The sequence below is a fragment of the Callionymus lyra genome, chromosome 11 (genome assembly GCF_982586985.1).
Source record: "Callionymus lyra chromosome 11, fCalLyr1.hap1.1, whole genome shotgun sequence".
Lineage (NCBI taxonomy): Eukaryota > Metazoa > Chordata > Actinopteri > Syngnathiformes > Callionymidae > Callionymus > Callionymus lyra.
This window is the reverse complement of record NC_141828.1, coordinates 1935589-1962500: the sequence shown is the minus strand read 5'-3', so window position 1 is coordinate 1962500 and position 26912 is coordinate 1935589. Positions and strand designations below refer to the sequence as shown.

The following is a 26912-nucleotide window of genomic DNA, read 5'->3' as shown; positions in this document are numbered from 1 at the left end:
GATGGATGGATGGATGGATTGGTAGAAGGATGGATGATGGATGGATGGATGGATGGAAGGATAGAAGGATAGATGGAAGGATGGAATGATGGATTGGATGGATAGATGGATTGGATGGATGGAAGGATGGATGGATGGATGGATGATGGATGGATGGATGGAGGATGGATGGGTAGATGGATGGATGGATGGATGGAGGATGGATGGGTAGATGGATGGATTGGATGGAGGATGGATGGGTAGATGGATGGATTGGATGGATGATGGATGGATGGATGGATGGATGGATGGATGGAAGGATGGAAGGATGGAAGGATGGATGAGTAGATACACTTTATTGATCCAGTCTTTGTCCTTGAAATCGATGCTGAAGCTCATTTACAAACAAAAACACACATTAATGTAAAAACATGTTATTTGTGTAAAATCTTGTGAGTTTTAAAAATTCTCTTCTGAACTGAAAACATCAAGAAATCAAACCAACTGTCAGTCAAGGATCTCCGTCACTAGAAAGACAATGAAAGACACTCGTGTCCATCGTCACGACAACGTCTCTGTTCTCGTAAATGTTTTGACTTTAATGAAGTGAATCTAACTCTTTCTTCTTCTTCTTCTTCTCTCCTCCCTTTGTTTCTTCTTCACCTCCGTCGCTCCAGAGACTACAAGTCGCTCAATCCTCAGGACATCAAGGAGAACAACAAGAAGGTAAGACCTTCATCTTCATCTTCATCTCCAGACAGAACTTTTAACCAGACCATGGCTGAGTTCACTCACCTGGTGGAGGTGACACAGCACTGATGCATGCTGGGAGATGACGTTTGTGGGCGGAGCCGATCACGACGATCGATGACAGTGATTGATGTTCGTGTGACGTTTGAACTTTATTTGATTATTCATCACTCGTTTAACTCGTTCAGTTTCTACCTCTTCATCTCTTATGGGGTCACAGGGAGACCTGTCCCAGTTCACTGGGGCCAGAGGCAGGGGACACCCTGGACAGGAAGCCAGTCTGTCGCAGGACACACAAACACAGACAAACGTTTAATGATTATTTATAACAAATCAAAAATATTTCAATCATTCTAAATATTTTAAAAAGTGATTTTACATCAAATTTAAAAGTTTAAAAGTTATTTAAAGTACATTAATTGTAGCCCATAATGAAACTTTCAATAGATTTGGTTTTTTAAGCTTAATTATATTTAAAAAAATAATAATTTTGTCTCATTATATTCAGACTTTTTGCTGCTTTTGTGTTTTTCCTGAAGGTCGTACAGTTGTTGTTGTGTAGTAAATGTTTGTTGTCGTTACAAACACACAAATGCAGTTTCATTCTTGATCACGAAACAAACGTGTTTCACTGACAAACCTTTTGCAAAAGTGTCGTCACACAAAACCCTCAAAACACAATAGTATGTATATACAGTATATATAGTATAGTGTACATACTGTATATATATACATATATATACACTGTGAGGAAGTTAAAGTTGAGAGTAAAAGGAAGTTTGATGTGATGTTTTATAGTTTTTTCATGGATATTCTCTGTCCTGTATCTTAACCTGGTACCTCTGCAGCTCACAAATGTACTTTGATTTGAAATATCTCGACACATCAAGTACTATCCAAGTATTTACACATGTCAAGTGTTTTCTAGGATTCAGTACTTTTGTCGTTGTTGCTCATAATCTATCGAACGACAGTCGATTCATTTATTTCTCACTGACGAACTCTTTCATCGAACCTTGTGCGTGTTTTATCTTCCACATGCACACGCGTGAGTTTTATCTTCCACATGCACACGCGTGTGCGAATAAACACTTTGGCACAAGCGCACACCTGGTGAGTGACACCTGGTGCCCCGTGCGGCCCGAGGGCTACACAGACGGATGCGCTCCTGCAGCTTCTCTCCTCACACACTCGTGATAACCTCTGGTGGCCCTGTTAGGCATGAACGCCGGCCTGTTGACAATAACTCAGTGAGGAAGAGCCCGAGACCCAATCCCCGTATCTCCTCGCTCCCCTCCAGGTGTTCAAGTAGCCCTGAAGAAACGCTCAGATACAGGTAATGTGGGAATATGTCGCTGATAATGGCGGCGGCTCCTGCACTGGACCAGCTCCTCGTTCACCGCCATAGATTAAATGATGAGACGTAAATAAACCACCTCTTAAAGTGTGTGTGTGTGTGTGTGTGTGTGTGTGTGTGTGCGTTGAGACGACACACACACAGTGTGTCACTCACAGTGTTGGTGTCATTAAGTCAGTCAAATATTTGTCGTAGAAAAACAACACATACGTTGGCTTCCGTTTACGACCTCGTTCGACAAGAACATCTCGTGTCGTTATCGTTGTGTACATGTGTGTACTTGATGGTTGTCGCTGTTCAGTGTGTACACGTGTGTACTTGATGGTTGTCGCTGTTCAGTGTGTACACGTGTGTACTTGATGGTTGTCGCTGTTCAGTGTGTACACGTGTGTACTTGATGGTTGTCGCTGTTCAGTGTGTACACGTGTGTACTTGATGGTTGTCGCTGTTCAGTGTGTACATGTGTGTACTTGATGGTTGTCGCTGTTCAGTGTGTACACGTGTGTACTTGATGGTTGTCGCTGTTCAGTGTGTACACGTGTGTACTTGATGGTTGTCGCTGTTCAGTGTGTACACGTGTGTGCTTGATGGTTGTCGCTGTTCAGTGTGTACACGTGTGTACTTGATGGTTGTCGCTGTTCAGTGTGTACACGTGTGTTCTTGATGGTTGTCGCTGTTCAGTGTGTACACGTGTGTTCTTGATGGTTGTCGCTGTTCAGTGTGTACACGTGTGTACTTGATGGTTGTCGCTGTTCAGTGTGTACACGTGTGTACTTGATGGTTGTCGCTGTTCAGTGTGTGCACGTGTGTTCTTGATGGTTGTCGCTGTTCAGTGTGTACACGTGTGTACTTGATGGTTGTCGCTGTTCAGTGTGTACACGTGTGTACTTGATGGTTGTCGCTGTTCAGTGTGTACACGTGTGTACTTGATGGTTGTCGCTGTTCAGTGTGTACACGTGTGTACTTGATGGTTGTCGCTGTTCAGTGTGTACACGTGTGTACTTGATGGTTGTCGCTGTTCAGTGTGTACATGTGTGTACTTGATGGTTGTCACTGTTCAGTGTGTACACGTGTGTACTTGATGGTTGTCGCTGTTCAGTGTGTGCACGTGTGTACTTGATGGTTGTCGCTGTTTACTGTGTACACGTGTGTACTTGATGGTTGTCGCTGTTCAGTGTGTACACGTGTGTACATGTCTGTTGTCGCTGTTCAGTGTGTACACGTGTGTACTTGATGGTTGTCGCTGTTCAGTGTGTACACGTGTGTACTTGATGGTTGTCGCTGTTCAGTGTGTACACGTGTGTACTTGATGGTTGTCGCTGTTCAGTGTGTACACGTGTGTACTTGATGGTTGTCGCTGTTCAGTGTGTACATGTGTGTACTTGATGGTTGTCGCTGTTCAGTGTGTACACGTGTGTACTTGATGGTTGTCGCTGTTCAGTGTGTACACGTGTGTACATGTCTGTTGTCGCTGTTCAGTGTGTACACGTGTGTACTTGATGGTTGTCGCTGTTCAGTGTGTACACGTGTGTACTTGATGGTTGTCGCTGTTCAGTGTGTACACGTGTGTACTTGATGGTTGTCGCTGTTCAGTGTGTACACGTGTGTACTTGATGGTTGTCGCTGTTCAGTGTGTACATGTGTGTACTTGATGGTTGTCACTGTTCAGTGTGTACACGTGTGTACTTGATGGTTGTCGCTGTTCAGTGTGTGCACGTGTGTACTTGATGGTTGTCGCTGTTCAGTGTGTACATGTGTGTACTTGATGGTTGTCGCTGTTCAGTGTGTACACGTGTGTACTTGATGTTTGTCGCTGTTCAATGTGTACACGTCGGTGTGTACATGTGTGTACTTGATGGTTGTCGCTGTTCAGTGTGTACACGTCGGTGTGTACATGTGTGTACTTGATGGTTGTCGCTGTTCAGTGTGTACACGTCGGTGTGTACATGTGTGTACTTGATGGTTGTCGCTGTTCAGTGTGTACACGTCGGTGTGTACATGTGTGTACTTGATGGTTGTCGCTGTTCAATGTGTACACGTCGGTGTGTACATGTGTGTACTTGATGGTTGTCGCTGTTCAGTGTGTACACGTCGGTGTGTACATGTGTGTACTTGATGGTTGTCGCTGTTCAGTGTGTACACGTCGGTGTGTACATGTGTGTACTTGATGGTTGTCGCTGTTCAATGTGTACACGTCGGTGTGTACATGTGTGTACTTGATGGTTGTCGCTGTTCAGTGTGTGCACGTGTGTACTTGATGGTTGTCGCTGTTTACTGTGTACACGTGTGTACTTGATGGTTGTCGCTGTTCAGTGTGTACACGTGTGTACATGTCTGTTGTCGCTGTTCAGTGTGTACACGTGTGTACTTGATGGTTGTCGCTGTTCAGTGTGTACACGTGTGTACTTGATGGTTGTCGCTGTTCAGTGTGTACACGTGTGTACTTGATGGTTGTCGCTGTTCAGTGTGTACACGTGTGTACTTGATGGTTGTCGCTGTTCAGTGTGTACATGTGTGTACTTGATGGTTGTCGCTGTTCAGTGTGTACACGTGTGTACTTGATGGTTGTCGCTGTTCAGTGTGTACACGTGTGTACATGTCTGTTGTCGCTGTTCAGTGTGTACACGTGTGTACTTGATGGTTGTCGCTGTTCAGTGTGTACACGTGTGTACTTGATGGTTGTCGCTGTTCAGTGTGTACACGTGTGTACTTGATGGTTGTCGCTGTTCAGTGTGTACACGTGTGTACTTGATGGTTGTCGCTGTTCAGTGTGTACATGTGTGTACCTGATGGTTGTCACTGTTCAGTGTGTACACGTGTGTACTTGATGGTTGTCGCTGTTCAGTGTGTGCACGTGTGTACTTGATGGTTGTCGCTGTTCAGTGTGTACATGTGTGTACTTGATGGTTGTCGCTGTTCAGTGTGTACACGTGTGTACTTGATGTTTGTCGCTGTTCAATGTGTACACGTCGGTGTGTACATGTGTGTACTTGATGGTTGTCGCTGTTCAGTGTGTACACGTCGGTGTGTACATGTGTGTACTTGATGGTTGTCGCTGTTCAGTGTGTACACGTCGGTGTGTACATGTGTGTACTTGATGGTTGTCGCTGTTCAATGTGTACACGTCGGTGTGTACATGTGTGTACTTGATGGTTGTCGCTGTTCAGTGTGTACACGTCGGTGTGTACATGTGTGTACTTGATGGTTGTCGCTGTTCAGTGTGTACACGTCGGTGTGTACATGTGTGTACTTGATGGTTGTCGCTGATCAGTGTGTACACGACTCAAGACTCAGGAGGCAGCCAAGCAGCGTCTCAGCCAGCGTTGAGTATCACGATGTGCTAGTGAAGTTAACTGTTGATTCTTGTTTCTTCTTCCGGTAGAAACTGTTGTCGTTTGTCTGAGTGTTAGTTTAGAAATGATGACCTTTGACACAAATCAATGATGAAGACGTGTTGAAAAAAAAACGAATGTTTTATCTCTGGGACAAGAACTTTGACCTTTGACCTTTGACCTTAGCATTTACACACTGTTCTCCGAAGCCATTTACAACCACAGATCTTTGTTATAGCTATATATTTTATATCAATCGCACAAAATCAACCACAATCACACACAGTCACACACACAGTCACACACACAGTCACACACAATCGCACACAATCACACACAGTCACACACAATCACACACAGTCACACACAATTGCACACAATCACACACTCATGGAAGTAGCTGTGATGCAACTTTTCAACGACTTGACCTTCAGAGCCGTCGCACATAGAATGACATTCCTTTGTTAGCATGTTAGCATGTTAGCGTGTTAGCATCTAAAGTGAACAGACAGTGTTAGCATCATTCCTGAACATTCACGAGTCAAGTTTCGTCGGATCAACACACGTCTCTAACTATCGATAATTAACAATATAAACTAATACTTGTTTCTTGTCGTCACATGACCATGTTTTGTTGCATCTGAACGTTTTATTTGTTACTGGTTATACTCGTGTCTCTGCGGCGCTGAGCTGAATTTATTGGTTTGAAAAGAGGCTCGTTTGCATTGACTAGAATATCTGTCGTAACACACACACACACACACACACCTGAACAGGTAAAATACAGTGTTTTATTGAACTCGTTCTCAACCTGAGACCTCGTAAAAATCAGGTCAGGTTTGTCCAGTTCCCCGAGGAGCTGATGCGTCGACTCTAGACGCTCGTTGAGAAAAAACAATGTTTGTTTTTCAAAATGCGATGTTGAGCATGTTGTGTGTTTGAGCAGCGTTTGCATGTCGTGATGAACACACTCGCTGCTAATATGACGACTCGTGATGTGATGAACACACTCGCTGCTATTATGACGACTCGTGATGTGATGAACACACTCACTGCTATTATGACGACTCGTGATGTGATGAACACACTCGCTGCTATTATGACGACTCGTGATGTGATGAACACACTCACTGCTATTATGACGACTCGTGATGTGATGAACACACTCGCTGCTATTAGGACGACTCGTGATGTGATGAACACACTCGCTGCTATTATGACGACTCGTGATGTGATGAACACACTCACTGCTATTAGGACGACTCGTGATGTGATGAACACACTCGCTGCTATTATGACGACTCGTGATGTGATGAACACACTCGCTGCTATTAGGACGACTCGTGATGTGATGAACACACTCGCTGCTAATATGACGACTCATGATGTGATGAACACACTCACTGCTATTATGACGACTCGTGATGTGATGAACACACTCGCTGCTATTATGACGACTCGTGATGTGATGAACACACTCGCTGCTATTAGGACGACTCGTGATGTGATGAACACACTCACTGCTATTATGACGACTCGTGATGTGATGAACACACTCGCTGCTATTATGACGACTCGTGATGTGATGAACACACTCACTGCTATTATGACGACTCGTGATGTGATGAACACACTCGCTGCTATTAGGACGACTCGTGATGTGATGAACACACTCGCTGCTATTATGACGACTCGTGATGTGATGAACACACTCACTGCTATTAGGACGACTCGTGATGTGATGAACACACTCGCTGCTATTAGGACGACTCGTGATGTGATGAACACACTCGCTGCTAATATGACGACTCATGATGTGATGAACACACTCACTGCTATTATGACGACTCGTGATGTGATGAACACACTCGCTGCTATTATGACGACTCGTGATGTGATGAACACACTCGCTGCTATTAGGACGACTCGTGATGTGATGAACACACTCGCTGCTATTAGGACGACTCGTGATGTGATGAACACACTCACTGCTATTATGACGACTCGTGATGTGATGAACACACTCGCTGCTATTAGGACGACTCGTGATGTGATGAACACACTCGCTGCTATTATGACGACTCGTGATGTGATGAACACACTCGCTGCTATTATGACGACTCGTGATGTGATGAACACACTCACTGCTATTATGACGACTCGTGATGTGATGAACACACTCGCTGCTATTATGACGACTCGTGATGTGATGAACACACTCGCTGCTATTAGGACGACTCGTGATGTGATGAACACACTCGCTGCTATTAGGACGACTCGTGATGTGATGAACACACTCGCTGCTATTATGACGACTCGTGATGTGATGAACACACTCGCTGCTATTAGGACGACTCGTGATGTGATGAACACACTCGCTGCTATTATGACGACTCGTGATGTGATGAACACACTCGCTGCTATTAGGACGACTCGTGATGTGATGAACACACTCGCTGCTATTAGGACGACTCGTGATGTGATGAACACACTCGCTGCTATTATGACGACTCGTGATGTGATGAACACACTCACTGCTATTATGACGACTCGTGATGTGATGAACACACTCGCTGCTATTATGACGACTCGTGATGTGATGAACACACTCGCTGCTATTATGACGACTCGTGATGTGATGAACACACTCACTGCTATTATGACGACTCGTGATGTGATGAACACACTCGCTGCTATTAGGACGACTCGTGATGTGATGAACACACTCACTGCTATTATGACGACTCGTGATGTGATGAACACACTCGCTGCTATTAGGACGACTCGTGATGTGATGAACACACTCACTGCTATTATGACGACTCGTGATGTGATGAACACACTCGCTGCTATTAGGACGACTCGTGATGTGATGAACACACTCGCTGCTATTATGACGACTCGTGATGTGATGAACACACTCACTGCTATTAGGACGACTCGTGATGTGATGAACACACTCGCTGCTATTATGACGACTCGTGATGTGATGAACACACTCACTGCTATTATGACGACTCGTGATGTGATGAACACACTCGCTGCTATTAGGACGACTCGTGATGTGATGAACACACTCGCTGCTAATATGACGACTCATGATGTGATGAACACACTCACTGCTATTATGACGACTCGTGATGTGATGAACACACTCGCTGCTATTATGACGACTCGTGATGTGATGAACACACTCGCTGCTATTAGGACGACTCGTGATGTGATGAACACACTCGCTGCTATTAGGACGACTCGTGATGTGATGAACACACTCACTGCTATTATGACGACTCGTGATGTGATGAACACACTCGCTGCTATTAGGACGACTCGTGATGTGATGAACACACTCGCTGCTATTATGACGACTCGTGATGTGATGAACACACTCGCTGCTATTAGGACGACTCGTGATGTGATGAACACACTCGCTGCTATTAGGACGACTCGTGATGTGATGAACACACTCGCTGCTATTATGACGACTCGTGATGTGATGAACACACTCACTGCTATTATGACGACTCGTGATGTGATGAACACACTCGCTGCTATTATGACGACTCGTGATGTGATGAACACACTCGCTGCTATTAGGACGACTCGTGATGTGATGAACACACTCACTGCTATTATGACGACTCGTGATGTGATGAACACACTCACTGCTATTATGACGACTCGTGATGTGATGAACACACTCGCTGCTATTATGACGACTCGTGATGTGATGAACACACTCGCTGCTATTAGGACGACTCGTGATGTGATGAACACACTCACTGCTATTATGACGACTCGTGATGTGATGAACACACTCACTGCTATTATGACGACTCGTGATGTGATGAACACACTCGCTGCTATTATGACGACTCGTGATGTGATGAACACACTCGCTGCTATTAGGACGACTCGTGATGTGATGAACACACTCACTGCTATTATGACGACTCGTGATGTGATGAACACACTCACTGCTATTATGACGACTCGTGATGTGATGAACACACTCGCTGCTATTATGACGACTCGTGATGTGATGAACACACTCGCTGCTATTAGGACGACTCGTGATGTGATGAACACACTCACTGCTATTATGACGACTCGTGATGTGATGAACACACTCGCTGCTATTATGACGACTCGTGATGTGATGAACACACTCGCTGCTATTATGACGACTCGTGATGTGATGAACACACTCGCTGCTATTATGACGACTCGTGATGTGATGAACACACTCACTGCTATTATGACGACTCGTGATGTGATGAACACACTCGCTGCTATTATGACGACTCGTGATGTGATGAACACACTCGCTGCTATTAGGACGACTCGTGATGTGATGAACACACTCGCTGCTATTATGACGACTCGTGATGTGATGAACACACTCGCTGCTATTATGACGACTCGTGATGTGATGAACACACTCGCTGCTATTAGGACGACTCGTGATGTGATGAACACACTCGCTGCTATTATGACGACTCGTGATGTGATGAACACACTCACTGCTATTATGACGACTCGTGATGTGATGAACACACTCGCTGCTATTATGACGACTCGTGATGTGATGAACACACTCACTGCTATTATGACGACTCGTGATGTGATGAACACACTCGCTGCTATTATGACGACTCGTGATGTGATGAACACACTCACTGCTATTATGACGACTCGTGATGTGATGAACACACTCGCTGCTATTATGACGACTCGTGATGTGATGAACACACTCGCTGCTATTAGGACGACTCGTGATGTGATGAACACACTCGCTGCTATTAGGACGACTCGTGATGTGATGAACACACTCACTGCTATTATGACGACTCGTGATGTGATGAACACACTCGCTGCTATTAGGACGACTCGTGATGTGATGAACACACTCGCTGCTATTATGACGACTCGTGATGTGATGAACACACTCGCTGCTATTAGGACGACTCGTGATGTGATGAACACACTCGCTGCTATTAGGACGACTCGTGATGTGATGAACACACTCGCTGCTATTATGACGACTCGTGATGTGATGAACACACTCACTGCTATTATGACGACTCGTGATGTGATGAACACACTCGCTGCTATTATGACGACTCGTGATGTGATGAACACACTCGCTGCTATTAGGACGACTCGTGATGTGATGAACACACTCACTGCTATTATGACGACTCGTGATGTGATGAACACACTCGCTGCTATTAGGACGACTCGTGATGTGATGAACACACTCGCTGCTATTATGACGACTCGTGATGTGATGAACACACTCGCTGCTATTATGACGACTCGTGATGTGATGAACACACTCGCTGCTATTAGGACGACTCGTGATGTGATGAACACACTCGCTGCTATTATGACGACTCGTGATGTGATGAACACACTCACTGCTATTATGACGACTCGTGATGTGATGAACACACTCGCTGCTATTATGACGACTCGTGATGTGATGAACACACTCGCTGCTATTAGGACGACTCGTGATGTGATGAACACACTCGCTGCTATTATGACGACTCGTGATGTGATGAACACACTCGCTGCTATTATGACGACTCGTGAGAATACCTCGTGATGTGATGGACGCTCCAGTCTATCTGAGGTCCAGACCGTCTGAGTTATGACAGATAAGGACGATCAATAATAGACGCACGCGCTGAATATGTAGCAGCTTCGCCGCCTTTCAAATGTTTTTATCTGCCATGAACTCGCAGCGAGGATCGATTCGTCTTCTTTATTTTCTGTAGATTTGCTTCGAGAACTTTTGTTTGTGTTGATGCCATGAAACGCACACAAACTCATCAGCGCACACACATCTGATAGCAACACACACTCTGAGCAGGACGGGGGAGGGGATTTGATTGACCGTGATAGACGCCTGTCAATCATGGAGAGGGAGAAAGAAATGTGTGTGTGCGTGTGTGTGTGTGTGTGACAGTGTGTGTGTGTGACAGTGTGTGTGTGTGAGACAGTGTGCGTGTGTGTGTGTCAGGTGTATGTGTGTGTGTGACTGTGTGTGACTGTGTGTGTGTGTGAGACAGTGTGTCAGTGTGTGTGAGACAGTGTGTGCGTGTGTGTGTGTCAGGTGTATGTGTGTGTGAGACTGTGTGTGACTGTGTGTGTGTGAGACAGTGTGTGTGTGACAGTGTGTGTGTGTGTGTGACAGTGTGTGTGTGACAGTATGTGTGTGTGTGTGACAGTGTGTGTGTGACAGTGTGTGTGTGACAGTGTGTGTGTGACAGTATGTGTGTAACAGTGTGTGTGTGTGTGTGTGCTTGTGTGTGACAGTGTGTGTGTGACAGTGTGTGTGTGTGACAGTGTGTGTGTGTGACAGTGTGTGTGTGTGTGACAGTATGTGTGTAACAGTGTGTGTGTGTGCTTGTGTGTGTGTGTGACAGTGTGTGTGTGTGTGTGACAGTGTGTGTGTGTGTGTGTGTGTGTGTGTGTGTGTGTGTGTGTGTGTGTGTGTGTGTGTGTGTGTGTGTGTGTGTGTGTGTGTGTGTGTGTGTGTGTGTGTGTGTGTGTGTGTGTGTGTGTGCTTGTGTGTGTGACATTTAGAGCAGAATGTTCTACTCTGTGAAATAATAACTCGTCCATTAGTTGATGTTTCAACCACTTTTTTTTTCTATTTATCACCAGTTTCACTTCTATTGAGTAAGTAAGTAATTTTTATTTATATAGAGCTTACTGTGTCAAAGGCTGAGGACAGATCCAACAGAACAAGAACATCATGATGTCACTGGACACTTTTTGTTAAAAACCCCTGTGGAAAGGGAGAGGTTCACCATATTGGTAACCCAGGGGCCAATTACATCAAATACTTTGATAAAAAGCCTACAAGGAAGGACGTCATCTGAGCAAGAGGAGGGTTTCATCTTGTTCACTTGTGCCAAATATCACCCAAAGATACAGCAGTGAAGGAAGACCAAGAGGAGGAGAGGGGCTCAGAGACAGTAGGGGTTCCAAACAAAGGGGGAGAGATTTTGTCTTTGATCAATTTAATTTTGTCTTTGAGGGTCACAAGACTCATGAAAGAAGGGATTTTATTTTGTAAAAAATACAAAATAAAGAAAGAAAAATTATTGAAAACAAATAAACCTATAATGTAATAAATGATTTGTTTCTTTTTTAATATTAGTTTCATTCTGTCCTGACGTTCAATAATCATTGTTTATTGTTTAAAACCTAAAAGGAAAGAAGGTTTGATTCAAGGTTCATACGACGCGTCATGAGTCGTCGATCAACTGTCGATCACGTCGTGATGTCATGAGTCGTCGATCAACTGTCGATCACGTCGTGATGTCATGAGTCGTCGATCAACTGTCGATCACGTCGTGATGTCATTAAAAAATGTGAAAACCCTGAACATTAACCACTGATCGTCACAGAAGCCAAACATGTTGTTTCTCTGATCATTAGTTTAAGTCAACGTTCCTGAGGCTTCGATCCTGACTTTACTACTGACTTTATTCCTGAGAATGATTTGAATAAATACATTTAAACTCTAACGGTTTATCTTATATTTAAAAACAATTTCCCAAAGGAGACCTCCTGAGGGATCAATAAAGTTTTACCTTACCTTACCTTACCTTATATCTTTGAACAGACATCGTTGATCAACTCTTGTTTTTATTGCCTTTTTTCTACTTTGTTTTATTTTGTTCTACTTTGTTCTTCTTTGTTCTTCTTTGTTTTACTTTCTTCTACTTTCTTCTACTTTGTTTGACTTTATTATACTTTGTTTTACTTTGTTCAACTTTGTTTTACTTTATTCTACTTTGTTTTACTTTCTTCTACTTTGTTTTACTTTCTCCTACTTTGTTCTTCTTTGTTCTTCTTTTTTCATCTTTGTTTAACTTTGTTTTACTTTCTTCTACTTTGTTGTACTTTGTTCAACTCCTCCACACATGGTTTTCACTGGTGTACGTTGAGCGTGTGGATCAGTACTGCAGTGGTTAATATCTTATAAATAAATGTTAATGTTTAAATTGATAAAATACATTTTTCGTTAAATGACATGAAATTTATAAAAACCTGATCATAAACTTAAATAATCAATGAGTTTCTTCCATAACAGTGTTTGTTGCTCTAAGTTCTATGTTCAGAAATATCCTCAATTTCCTGGAGTCCATGTTAATGTCTGGATCAGAACCTGAGGACGTCTCTGTCTTCAGTCTCTTTGTCCCGTTGACTTCAACTCACTCTCAGTTGAACTCACTCTCGTTGAACTCACTCTCGTTGAACTCACTCTCAGTTGAACTCACTCTCAGTTGAACTCACTCTCAGTTGAACTCACTCTCAGTTGAACTCACTCTCAGTTGAACTCACTCTCCGTTGAACTCACTCTCGTTGAACTCACTCTCGTTGAACTCACTCTCAGTTGAACTCACTCTCAGTTGAACTCACTCTCAGTTGAACTCACTCTCAGTTGAACTCACTCTTGTTGAACTCACTCTCGTTGAACTCACTCTCAGTTGAACTCACTCTCAGTTGAACTCACTCTCAGTTGAACTCACTCTCAGTTGAACTCACTCTCAGTTGAACTCACTCTCGTTGAACTCACTCTCAGTTGAACTCACTCTCAGTTGAACTCACTCTCGTTGAACTCACTCTCAGTTGAACTCACTCTCAGTTGAACTCACTCTCAGTTGAACTCACTCTCAGTTGAACTCACTCTCAGTTGAACTCACTCTCAGTTGAACTCACTCTCAGTTGAACTCACTCTCAGTTGAACTCACTCTCGTTGAACTCACTCTCAGTTGAACTCACTCTCAGTTGAACTCACTCTCAGTTCAACTCACTCTCAGTTGAACTCACTCTCAGTTGAACTCACTCTCGTTGAACTCACTCTCAGTTCAACTCACTCTCAGTTCAACTCACTCTCAGTTGAACTCACTCTCAGTTGAACTCACTCTCAGTTGAACTCACTCTCAGTTGAACTCACTCTCGTTGAACTCACTCTCAGTTCAACTCACTCTCAGTTCAACTCACTCTCAGTTGAAGTCACTCTCAGTTGAACTCACTCTCAGTTGAACTCACTCTCAGTTGAACTCACTCTCGTTGAACTCACTCTCAGTTCAACTCACTCTCAGTTGAACTCACTCTCAGTTGAACTCACTCTCGTTGAACTCACTCTCAGTTGAACTCACTCTCAGTTGAACTCACTCTCAGTTGAACTCACTCTCGTTGAACTCACTCTCAGTTGAACTCACTCTCAGTTGAACTCACTCTCAGTTGAACTCACTCTCAGTTGAACTCACTCTCAGTTGAACTCACTCTCAGTTGAACTCACTCTCAGTTGAACTCACTCTCGTTGAACTCACTCTCAGTTGAACTCACTCTCAGTTGAACTCACTCTCAGTTCAACTCACTCTCAGTTGAACTCACTCTCAGTTGAACTCACTCTCGTTGAACTCACTCTCAGTTCAACTCACTCTCAGTTCAACTCACTCTCAGTTGAACTCACTCTCAGTTGAACTCACTCTCAGTTGAACTCACTCTCAGTTGAACTCACTCTCGTTGAACTCACTCTCAGTTCAACTCACTCTCAGTTCAACTCACTCTCAGTTGAAGTCACTCTCAGTTGAACTCACTCTCAGTTGAACTCACTCTCAGTTGAACTCACTCTCGTTGAACTCACTCTCAGTTCAACTCACTCTCAGTTGAACTCACTCTCAGTTGAACTCACTCTCAGTTGAACTCACTCTCGTTGAACTCACTCTCAGTTGAACTCACTCTCAGTTGAACTCACTCTCGTTGAACTCACTCTCAGTTGAACTCACTCTCAGTTGAACTCACTCTCAGTTGAACTCACTCTCAGTTGAACTCACTCTCAGTTGAACTCACTCTCAGTTGAACTCACTCTCAGTTGAACTCACTCTCAGTTGAACTCACTCTCAGTTGAACTCACTCTCGTTGAACTCACTCTCAGTTGAACTCACTCTCAAGTGAACTCACTCTCAGTTCAACTCACTCTCGTTGAACTCACTCTCAGTTGAACTCACTCTCAGTTGAACTCACTCTCAGTTGAACTCACTCTCAGTTGAACTCACTCTCAGTTGAACTCACTCTCAGTTGAACTCACTCTCAGTTGAACTCACTCTCAGTTGAACTCACTCTCGTTGAACTCACTCTCAGTTCAACTCACTCTCAGTTGAACTCACTCTCAGTTGAACTCACTCTCAGTTCAACTCACTCTCAGTTCAACTCACTCTCGTTGAACTCACTCTCAGTTGAACTCACTCTCAGTTGAACTCACTCTCAGTTGAACTCACTCTCGTTGAACTCACTCTCAGTTCAACTCACTCTCAGTTGAACTCACTCTCAGTTGAACTCACTCTCAGTTGAACTCACTCTCAGTTGAACTCACTCTCGTTGAACTCACTCTCAGTTGAACTCACTCTCGTTGAACTCACTCTCAGTTGAACTCACTCTCGTTGAACTCACTCTCAGTTGAACTCACTCTCAGTTGAACTCACTCTCAGTTGAACTCACTCTCGTTGAACTCACTCTCAGTTGAACTCACTCTCAGTTGAACTCACTCTCAGTTGAACTCACTCTCAGTTGAACTCACTCTCGTTGAACTCACTCTCAGTTGAACTCACTCTCGTTGAACTCACTCTCAGTTGAACTCACTCTCAGTTGAACTCACTCTCAGTTGAACTCACTCTCAGTTGAACTCACTCTCGTTGAACTCACTCTCAGTTCAACTCACTCTCAGTTGAACTCACTCTCAGTTGAACTCACTCTCAGTTGAACTCACTCTCGTTGAACTCACTCTCGTTGAACTCACTCTCAGTTGAACTCACTCTCGTTGAACTCACTCTCAGTTGAACTCACTCTCGTTGAACTCACTCTCAGTTGAACTCACTCTCGTTGAACTCACTCTCAGTTGAACTCACTCTCGTTGAACTCACTCTCAGTTCAACTCACTCTCAGTTCAACTCACTCTCAGTTGAACTCACTCTCAGTTGAACTCACTCTCAGTTGAACTCACTCTCAGTTGAACTCACTCTCGTTGAACTCACTCTCAGTTGAACTCACTCTCAGTTGAACTCACTCTCAGTTGAACTCACTCTCAGTTGAACTCACTCTCGTTGAACTCACTCTCGTTGAACTCACTCTCAGTTGAACTCACTCTCAGTTGAACTCACTCTCGTTGAACTCACTCTCAGTTGAACTCACTCTCAGTTGAACTCACTCTCAGTTGAACTCACTCTCGTTGAACTCACTCTCGTTGAACTCACTCTCAGTTGAACTCACTCTCAGTTGAACTCACTCTCAGTTGAACTCACTCTCAGTTGAACTCACTCTCAGTTGAACTCACTCTCGTTGAACTCACTCTCGTTGAACTCACTCTCGTTGAACTCACTCTCGTTGAACTCACTCTCAGTTGAACTCACTCTCGTTGAACTCACTCTCAGTTGAACTCACTCTCGTTGAACTCACTCTCGTTGAACTCACTCTCAGTTGAACTCACTCTCAGTTGAACTCACTCTCAGTTGAACTCACTCTCGTTGAACTCACTCTCAGTTGAACTCACTCTCAGTTGAACTCACTCTCAGTTGAACTCACTCTCAGTTGAACTCACTCTCGTTGAACTCACTCTCAGTTGAACTCACTCTCGTTGAACTCACTCTCAGTTGAACTCACTCTCAGTTGAACTCACTCTCAGTTGAACTCACTCTCAGTTGAACTCACTCTCAGTTGAACTCACTCTCAGTTGAACTCACTCTCGTTGAACTCACTCTCGTTGAACTCACTCTCGTTGAACTCACTCTCGTTGAACTCACTCTCAGTTGAACTCACTCTCGTTGAACTCACTCTCAGTTGAACTCACTCTCGTTGAACTCACTCTCGTTGAACTCACTCTCAGTTGAACTCACTCTCAGTTGAACTCACTCTCGTTGAACTCACTCTCAGTTGAACTCACTCTCAGTTGAACTCACTCTCGTTGAACTCACTCTCGTTGAACTCACTCTCAGTTGAACTCACTCTCAGTTGAACTCACTCTCGTTGAACTCACTCTCAGTTGAACTCACTCTCAGTTGAACTCACTCTCAGTTGAACTCAGTCTCGTTGAACTCACTCTCGTTGAACTCACTCTCAGTTGAACTCACTCTCAGTTGAACTCACTCTCAGTTGAACTCACTCTCAGTTGAACTCACTCTCGTTGAACTCACTCTCGTTGAACTCACTCTCGTTGAACTCACTCTCGTTGAACTCACTCTCAGTTGAACTCACTCTCGTTGAACTCACTCTCGTTGAACTCACTCTCGTTGAACTCACTCTCAGTTGAACTCACTCTCAGTTGAACTCACTCTCAGTTGAACTCACTCTCGTTGAACTCACTCTCAGTTGAACTCACTCTTGTTGAACTCACTCTCGTTGAACGTCCACTTAAGTGACGAACAAAACCAGACTCTTGTGAACTGAGAGAACATGAACCTTTGTTTTCCTCCTTTATTGCATCTGTTCTTCTTTGAAAGACTTGATAGAAAAATCTTCTTTTCTTTGACTCACTTCTTTTCTTGTCGTTCACCAGAGCAGACGATCTTCACACCTTTGTTCACCACAGGTTTAGTTTTGACTCTCGCTGCTGGTCCAGTGTGAGGTCGTAACACATCCGTTACACAAGTGTGTAGGTGTGTGTGGATGTGTGTGGGTGTGTGTGGATGTGTGTAGATGTGTGTAGGTGTGTGTGGATGTGTGTAGGTGTGTGTCGATGTGTGTAGATGTGTGTGGATGTGTGTAGGTGTGTGTGGATGTGTGTAGGTGTGTGTGGATGTGTGTCGATGTGTGTAGATGTGTGTAGGTGTGTGTGGATGTGTGTAGGTGTGTGTGGATGTGTGTAGGTGTGTGTGGATGTGTGTCGATGTGTGTCGATGTGTGTAGATGTGTGTGGATGTGTGTAGGTGTGTGTCGATGTGTGTGGATGTGTGTAGGTGTGTGTGGATGTGTGGATGTGTGTGTGGATGTGTGTCGATGTGTGTAGGTGTGTGTAGGTGTGTGTAGATGTGTGTGGATGTGTGTAGATGTGTGTAGGTGTGTGTAGGTGTGTGTAGATGTGTGTAGGTGTGTGTAGGTGTGTGTAGATGTGTGTAGATGTGTGTAGGTGTGTGTAGATGTGTGTAGGTGTGTGTAGGTGTGTGTAGGTGTGTGTAGATGTGTGTAGGTGTGTGTAGATGTGTGTAGGTGTGTGTAGATGTGTGTAGATGTGTGTAGGTGTGTGTAGATGTGTGTAGATGTGTGTAGATGTCAGGTCAGCGATGGAACATGTGTCGTAGAATGTTTTTATTTCTCTTCTGAGAGTGAATTGAATGTTTGTCTGAAAGGTTTCAGTTTCTGTCGCACAAATACTTCAAGAGTCTCTTAACCATGTATAGAAAACTTCAAGTGTGAGAAACTGAACTATAGAAACACATCAACTGCACCTGATACAATGATTAGTGTAGGAGTGTGTAGGAAGGTAGGGGTGCGTATGTAAAAATAATAATAATAATAATAATAATATAATGTAAATAAATGTATGTATGTAAATAAAACAATTTTAAATACATAAAGTTCTAACTAATGTGTATAAACATGGCAGAGGAATGGATGTTGTGTCTTTCTTTATCTTTTAATTATCAATTTATTTACCTGGTTTCTCTCTCTCTCTCTTTCTTTCTCTCTTTTTCTCTCTCTCTCTCTCTCTCTCTCTCTCTCTTTTTCTCTCTCTCTTTTTCTCTCTCTCTCTCTCTCTCTCTCTCTCTCTCTCTCTCTCTCTCTCTCTCTCTCTCTCTCTCTCTCTCTCTCTCTCTCTCTCTCTCTCTCTCTCTCTCTCTCTCTCTCTCTCTCTCTCTCTCTCTCTCTCTCTCTCTCTCTCTCTCTCTCTCTCTCTCTCTCTCTCTCTCTCTCTCTCTCTCTCTCTCTCTCTCTCTCTCTCTCTCTCTCTCTCTCTCTCTCTCGTGATGGAGAGATGGCATCCGTGTGTTGCTTGATAATCAAAGGTGTATTTTCTCATCAGACCAATTACACGCGTGACGGCGTGAGTGAGGTTGATGTATCAGAGATAAGCAGCGACACCAGCCACACATTTAGGATTAAACACTGTGTGTCTCTGTGTATCTGCGACTCTTATCAGAGACATGATGTGACCTGTCAGGACTGTCTGTACACAAGTCTGTGCGGCGTGATAACACACGTGTTACCATTACCCATGATCCTCTAGGACATTAGAGTTGAAAATTGTTTGATTATAGTTGAAAATTGTTTGATTATAGTTGAAATTGTTGGATTATAATTGAAAATTGTTTGATTATAGTTGATAATTGTTTGATTATAGTTGATAATTGTTTGATTATAGTTGATAATTGTTTGATTATAATTGAAAATTGTTTGATTATAGTTGAAATTGTTGGATTATAGTTGAAAAATGTTTGATTACAGTTGAAAAATGTTTGATTATAGTTGAAAATTGTTAGATTATAGTTGAAAATTGTTAGATTATAGTTGAAAATTGTTAGATTATAGTTGAAAATAGTTAGATTATAGTTGAAAATAGTTTGATTATAGTTGAAAATTGTTTGATTATAGTTGAAAATGTTTGATTATAGTTGAAAATTGTTAGACTATAGTTGAAAATTGTTTGATTATAGTTGAAAATTGTTTGATTATAGTTGAAAATTGTTTGATTATAGTTGAAAATTGTTTGATTATAGTTGAAAATTGTTTGATTATAGTTGAAAATTGTTTGATTATAGTTGAAAATTGTTGGATTATAGTTGAAAATTGTTTGATTATAGTTGAAAATTGTTAGATTATAGTTGAAAATAGTTATATACACGATGAATAGAAAATAAAAGTTCATGCTAAAGGTTCAGTTGTTGTTTGTTGATGTGTTTTCCTCTGTGTTTCTGGACAGGCGTACGATGTGTTTGCCAGCCTCGGCATCTCTCGTCTGCTGGAGCCGTCAGACATGGTTCTGCTGGCGATCCCTGACAAGCTGACGGTGATGACGTACCTGTACCAGATCCGGGCTCACTTCTCAGGAGAGGAACTCAACGTGGTGCAGATCGAGGCCAACAGCAGCCGCAGCACCTACAAAGTGGGCGACTTTGACTCGGACACGAACGCGTCCATCGGTCAAGACAAGTTCTACGCCGAGCTCAACGACGTCCAGCAGCGTCCGCCCGACAACCAGGCGCTCGACGCCGGCGACAACAACGGAACGCAAACGGAGTCGGACTGGAAGGAGAAGGAAGCGGCGACAGAAACCGAAGCATCTGTGTTGTCCTCGCCACCGGTCCCGTCGCCCCGCACGACCCTCCTCACGTCCACGCCATCAGCCCAGACCACCTCAGAGGACCGAGTCCTGCTCAAGGCCATCACGCTGGACCTCGGTGACCTCCCGGCGGCGGCCGAGCGCGAGGAGCCAGAGAAGCAGGAGGTGGAGGACCAGGACCGAGGCGCCGGGTCGGAGGCGGCGTCCACGTCCAAGAAGGTCTCGCCGTCCTCGTGCCCCCCGCCCTCGTGCACGCCGTCCTCGTGCCCCCCGCCCTCGTGCCCCCCGCCCTCGTGCCCGCCGCACCACAAACTGGGCTTTTCTTACAACCGGGACGCCGACCTCATCAAGAAGAAAAGAGCGAGTCTGCGTCACGCCGAGTCTGAGCCGACCTCGGAGACCAGCTCGCCGCCGCACAACCACTCGGACGTGAAGGAGGTAAAACATCTGTCAACATCAACATCACTGACGGTCGTCACGAGGATCATTGTTGTTAAATTGTTTAAATCCTTCTGAAACCATCACACATTAAAGTATATACAGTATACATTTGTTACATTTTAACAACAATTATTCATCAACATTTATTTGAACTTAAAAACTCAACATATGAGGTGTGACCAGTGACCTTGACCAGCTTCCCAAAATGCTTTGCCGCCCAGCCAACCAATCACAGCTGTCGACCACTTTTTTCACAGCATCATAGACATAGTATTAAAATACAGTTCACTGTCACTCAATAGAGCAGTGTGTAGAAAGGCATCATGGGAGTTTTGTTGGCACTCGAGCAGGTGTTTCTCTGGGTCAAGGTGACCCGGCCCAGAGACCGCACATGGGTTAACGAATTAAAGTGTGTTTAATGTATTAGAGGAATATTCTTTATTATCAATAATGTTACATATCAAGTCATTTTAACGGTGTGTAAAAATATGATTGTAGCCCTTCAGGTCACACAGTTGCAGGTCGCTGACCCCTGACCCCTGACCTCTATTCTAAACCCACTTAACTATATTTATTTAATATCAGGATTAAATATCCATTAAATCCCTTTGTCTCTGTTTCAATGTTATCAAAAGCCTTTGTATAGTTGTTTACATCTAGTTTCTCTGATCCTTATCTTATCTTTGACATCAGCATCTTTTGATCGATTAGTTATTTTAGGTTTTATACTCGAATACATTGTGTTTAAAATTATACAATTTGATTTATTTTAATTTACGATTAACACACAAATATTCACTGCTAGTTCATTTTTTTGTTGCAATTATAACATCCGGCCTCTAGATGGCAGCAGTCGTTACGTCCTCAACAGCTAAAGAAGGAATAAATGAGATCATGTCTATGACTGAGGACGAGAGGATACCGTGATTCCAGCAGCTTTTTAAAGCTGATGTTTGGACATATTTTGGTTTGAAAACGAATGAAATCAGTTACGACTTCGTCCGTCAACCGTGTTTGTCGTTGGAAGAGAAACCTTTTTATTTCCTTCACATCCTCGACTGGAACTTTCACAACAACTGTCATTAGACGACGTTGTTTCCATTTCCTTTCAAACTTGCTTAAGCTTTAAACCTCACGCTTGTCACCGCGGCAGATGACCGTCGCCGAATCCCTTCGTGTTAGATGTTGTCGCCGTCACCGAGGTTCAGACGAGTGAAAAAAAAGCCGGGCCTTTAACACGCCGACACCGTGGAGAACCCCTGTTTTGACATTTCATTATATTTTTCATTATATTCCTCATCCCTCCAGTTGATGGTGGCGCGAGCTGTGGCTGCTCAGGCGTGGCGACACTTTGCGACACAGCTCACCTCATCTTGTCGCTCACACGAACGGCGGCCACTGCGATGACAAAAAAAAAATAGAGTGAATATATTGGTGTGTGCGTTTATCCCAGATTTGCCATTTCCTGTTTACACGAGGAAAGGTCACAGGGCAGGTGGAGAAGAGGGGGGGGGAGGTTATGACGGCCATGACACTTTTGATCAGCTGTTATCTGTCTGGCAGGAGGCGTCCTCGTCTGCTTCACCAGATATGACTGAGTGAATAGATAAACAATTTTCTACTTTAGTAAATATTAATAGTATTGAGTCCGTGCTGAGGTATCTATAGTCCAACAACAAGCCATATTTTCTCTTTCGTTTATTTCCGCGCTTCGGTGCCGACGTGATGTTAGAAAAATATCTCTTCTAACGCTCAGTCTCGCGGGACTTGCATGGATTTCCTGTGAAACTGAGCGACATCAGAGAGGAGCCGCCGGCGCATCGCGATATCACCAAATCAATAATAAATCATCCTCCTTTTACACGCATGCGTAACACTTTATAAATGATGCTAACAAATTAGCTCGTTAGCATAGGGTGAAGACGGACAGGTCTACACTTGTTTTTAACACTTTATAAATGATGCTAACAACTTAGCTCGTTAGCATACGGTGAGCGACATCAGACAGGAGCCGCCGGCGCGTCGTGATATCACCAAATCAATAATAAATCCACCTCCTTGTACACGCATGCGTAACACTTTATAAATGATGCTAACAACTTAGCTCGTTAGCATACGGTGAGCGACATCAGACAGGAGCCGCCGGCGCGTCGTGATATCACCAAATCAATAATAAATCCACCTCCTTGTACACGCATGCGTAACACTTTATAAATGATGCTAACAACTTAGCTCGTTAGCATACGGTGAGCGACATCAGACAGGAGCCGCCGGCGCGTCGCGATATCACCAAATCAATAATAAATCCACCTCCTTGTACACGCATGCGTAACACTTTATAAATGATGCTAACAAATTAGCTCGTTAGCATAGGGTGAAGACGGACAGGTCTACACTTGTTTTTAACACTTTATAAATGATGCTAACAACTTAGCTCGTTAGCATACGGTGAGCGACATCAGAGAGGAGCCGCCGGCGTGTCGTGATATCACCAAATCAATAATAAATCCACCTCCTTGTACACGCATGCGTAACACTTTATAAATGATGCTAACAAATTAGCTCGTTAGCATACGGTGAGCGACATCAGAGAGGAGCCGCCGGCGCGTCGTGATATCACCAAATCAATAATATATCCACCTCCTTGTACACGCATGCGTAACACTTTATAAATGATGCTAACAACTTAGCTTGTTAGCATACGTTGAGCGACATCAGACAGGAGCCGCCGGCGCGTCGTGATATCACCAAATCAATAATAAATCATCCTCCTTTTACACGCATGCGTAACACTTTATAAATGATGCTAACAAATTAGCTCGTTAGCATAGGGTGAAGACGGACAGGTCTACACTTGTTTTTAACACTTTATAAATGATGCTAACAACTTAGCTCGTTAGCATACGGTGAGCGACATCAGACAGGAGCCGCCGGCGCGTCGTGATATCACCAAATCAATAATAAATCCACCTCCTTGTACACGCATGCGTAACACTTTATAAATGATGCTAACAACTTAGCTCGTTAGCATACGGTGAGCGACATCAGAGAGGAGCCGCCGGCGCGTCGTGATATCACCAAATCAATAATAAATCCACCTCCTTGTACACGCATGCGTAACACTTTATAAATGATGCTAACAACTTAGCTCGTTAGCATACGGTGAAGACGGACATGTTTACACTTTGGAAGTTCACGATCTTATAAGAAAACAACTGAGACGAGATGAAAAGTTCTGACAATATGTTGTAAAAGTTTAGGCGAGAAGAGAAACCGTGGATCGTACGAGAGTCTTCAGGATTCACACGATTAAAGGGATGACTTTGGAAGCAACTGTTTAAGAAATGAAAAGGAACCGAGATAAATCCAGTGGAAAAGAAGATGATAAAAGAATAAAAAGTCATCAATCTTGTGAAAGACGGTTTTGTAAACTAGTTTTGTCTTCCAGGAGACGATCCCTCCGTCACTGTCGAGTCCGCCGGCAGAGAAGGTGAGTTCATGAACGTTTGTCCTTGGATTCCTGAAGCTCATGTTGAAAGTCACTGCCTCGATCTCGACCAGAAGATGCTGTCGCGTCAGGAGGAGCTGAAGGAACGAGCCAGACTTCTGCTGGAACAAGCTCGACGCGACGCCGCGCTCAAGGCCGGCAGCAAGAACACGACCAGCGCCGCCGTCGCCTCGTCCAAGGGAAGCAGCGCCAGCGACGTAAGTCCAACATCTCGAGACCCTGAGGCGACACCAGGTCGAGAAACATGTTTTCTTCATGGATAATGATCTTCTGGATCTGATGGAGCTAAATTAACCCAAATATTAACTTTCACGCCATTTTCATCAAGTGGTTTTTCTATCTCAGTAATTTAAGTTGAACTAAGTGCTTTTCAGTCCTTTGACCTCAGATGGCTGATAAAATTAATCACTTTGGTCTCATCACTCGCCGCAAGAAAAGCTTTTCTTTTCCTGCTCGTCCTTCTTCTTCATCACACTTTCATTTTCATTCGTTTCTGAATCGTTGTCAAAGATCTTCACTTGAAAGTTGAATTCTGAGTTATTTTGCAACTTCACGACTCGTTTCCACGACTTTCAAAACACAAACAAAGCCAAGAGATAATTTTTCTGATTTTAAATGTATTAATTTTCTATTGTCATGATGTTTGTTGTCTCTGTGATGAACTGCTTGTTATTTATTTAAGTTTTAGCACAAGAACGCTTTAATCAAATGACAACAATAACTAGAACCCAAGAGTGTTGTTGTGTGTTTCACCCCGTGACGAAAATGGCACGATACTACAATGATACGATACTACAATGATACGATACTACAATGATACGATACTACAATGATACGATACTACAATGATACGATACTACAATGATACGATACTACAATGATACGATACTACAATGATACGATACTACAATGATACGATACTACAATGATACGATACTACAATGATACGATACTACAATGATACGATACTACAATGCCACGATACTACAATGATACGATACTACAATGATACGATACTACAATGATACGATACTACAATGATACGATACTACAATGATACGATACTACAATGATACGATACTACAATGATACGATACTACAATGCCACGATACTACAATGATACGATACTACAATGCCACGATACTACAATGCCACGATACTACAATGATACGATACTACAATGCCACGATACTACAATGCCACGATACTACAATGTCACGATACTACAATGCCACGATACTACAATGGCACGATACTACAATGCCACGATACTACAATGATACAATACTACAATGGCACGATAATACAATGTCATGATACTACAATGTCACGATACTACAATGATACAATACTACAATGCTATGATTCTACAATGGCACAATACTACAATGGCACGATCCTACAATCCTAAGATACTACAATGCTATGATACTACACTGGCATGACACTACAATCCCATGATACTACAATGCTACTATACTACAATCCTAGGATACTACAATCCTAAGATACTACAATGCTATGATACTACAATCCTAGGATACTACAATGCTACAATACTACAATGATCTGATACTACAATGCTACGATACTACAATCCTAGGATACTACAATGCTACAATACTACAATGATCTGATACTACAATGCTACGATACTACAATCCTAGGATACTACAATGCTACAATACTACAATGATCTGATACTACAATGCTACGATACTACAATCCTAGGATACTACAATGCTACGATACTACAATGCTACGATACTACAATCCTAGGATACTACAATGCTAAGATACTACAATGCTACGATACTACAATGATATGATACTACAATGCCATGATTCTACACTGCTACAATATGATGTCACAGTAAAAAAGGAAAATGTCTGAATCTTTGAATGTCAAGTTATTTTTATTGTCACGATGCAAAACATGAATACGGTTGACATTAAATGACATTCAATAAGACATTCAATAAATAAATAAAAGTAAATAACCAACAAAAAGAAAGAAATAATCAACAATACTTAAATGATTAACTAAAACTCTGCAACAACTTTCCTTCATTCACTGCCATAGAAAACCCTGAATTCTTCTAAAATCACTTGATGTCTTCCGAGGGTCACAGTTCAAAAACTACACATGGTAACATAAACTAAAATACTCAGGACTTGTGCCTGCATTTTAAAGCTGAATTAGTGTTTCTACATCAACGTATGCCAGAGCAGGAAATGTTTGA

The 26912-nt window shown here is 43.2% G+C and overlaps 1 protein-coding gene across 4 annotated transcripts in view; it reads left to right on the top strand.

Annotated features, from left to right (window-relative positions):
* ehbp1 (EH domain binding protein 1) overlaps positions 1 to 26912 on the top strand; it is a 199868-nt gene that overhangs the window by 84184 nt on the left and 88772 nt on the right. For 3 of the 4 annotated variants that reach the window (XM_087802014.1, XM_087802016.1, XM_087802017.1), the window contains 4 exons: positions 657 to 705; positions 20360 to 21157; positions 24609 to 24650; positions 24722 to 24865. In XM_087802014.1, coding sequence (XP_087658140.1) covers positions 657 to 705; positions 20360 to 21157; positions 24609 to 24650; positions 24722 to 24865 — 1033 coding nt within the window. The remainder of the gene's footprint in view (positions 1 to 656; positions 706 to 20359; positions 21158 to 24608; positions 24651 to 24721; positions 24866 to 26912) is intronic. The other variant, XM_087802015.1, reaches the window with a different exon arrangement.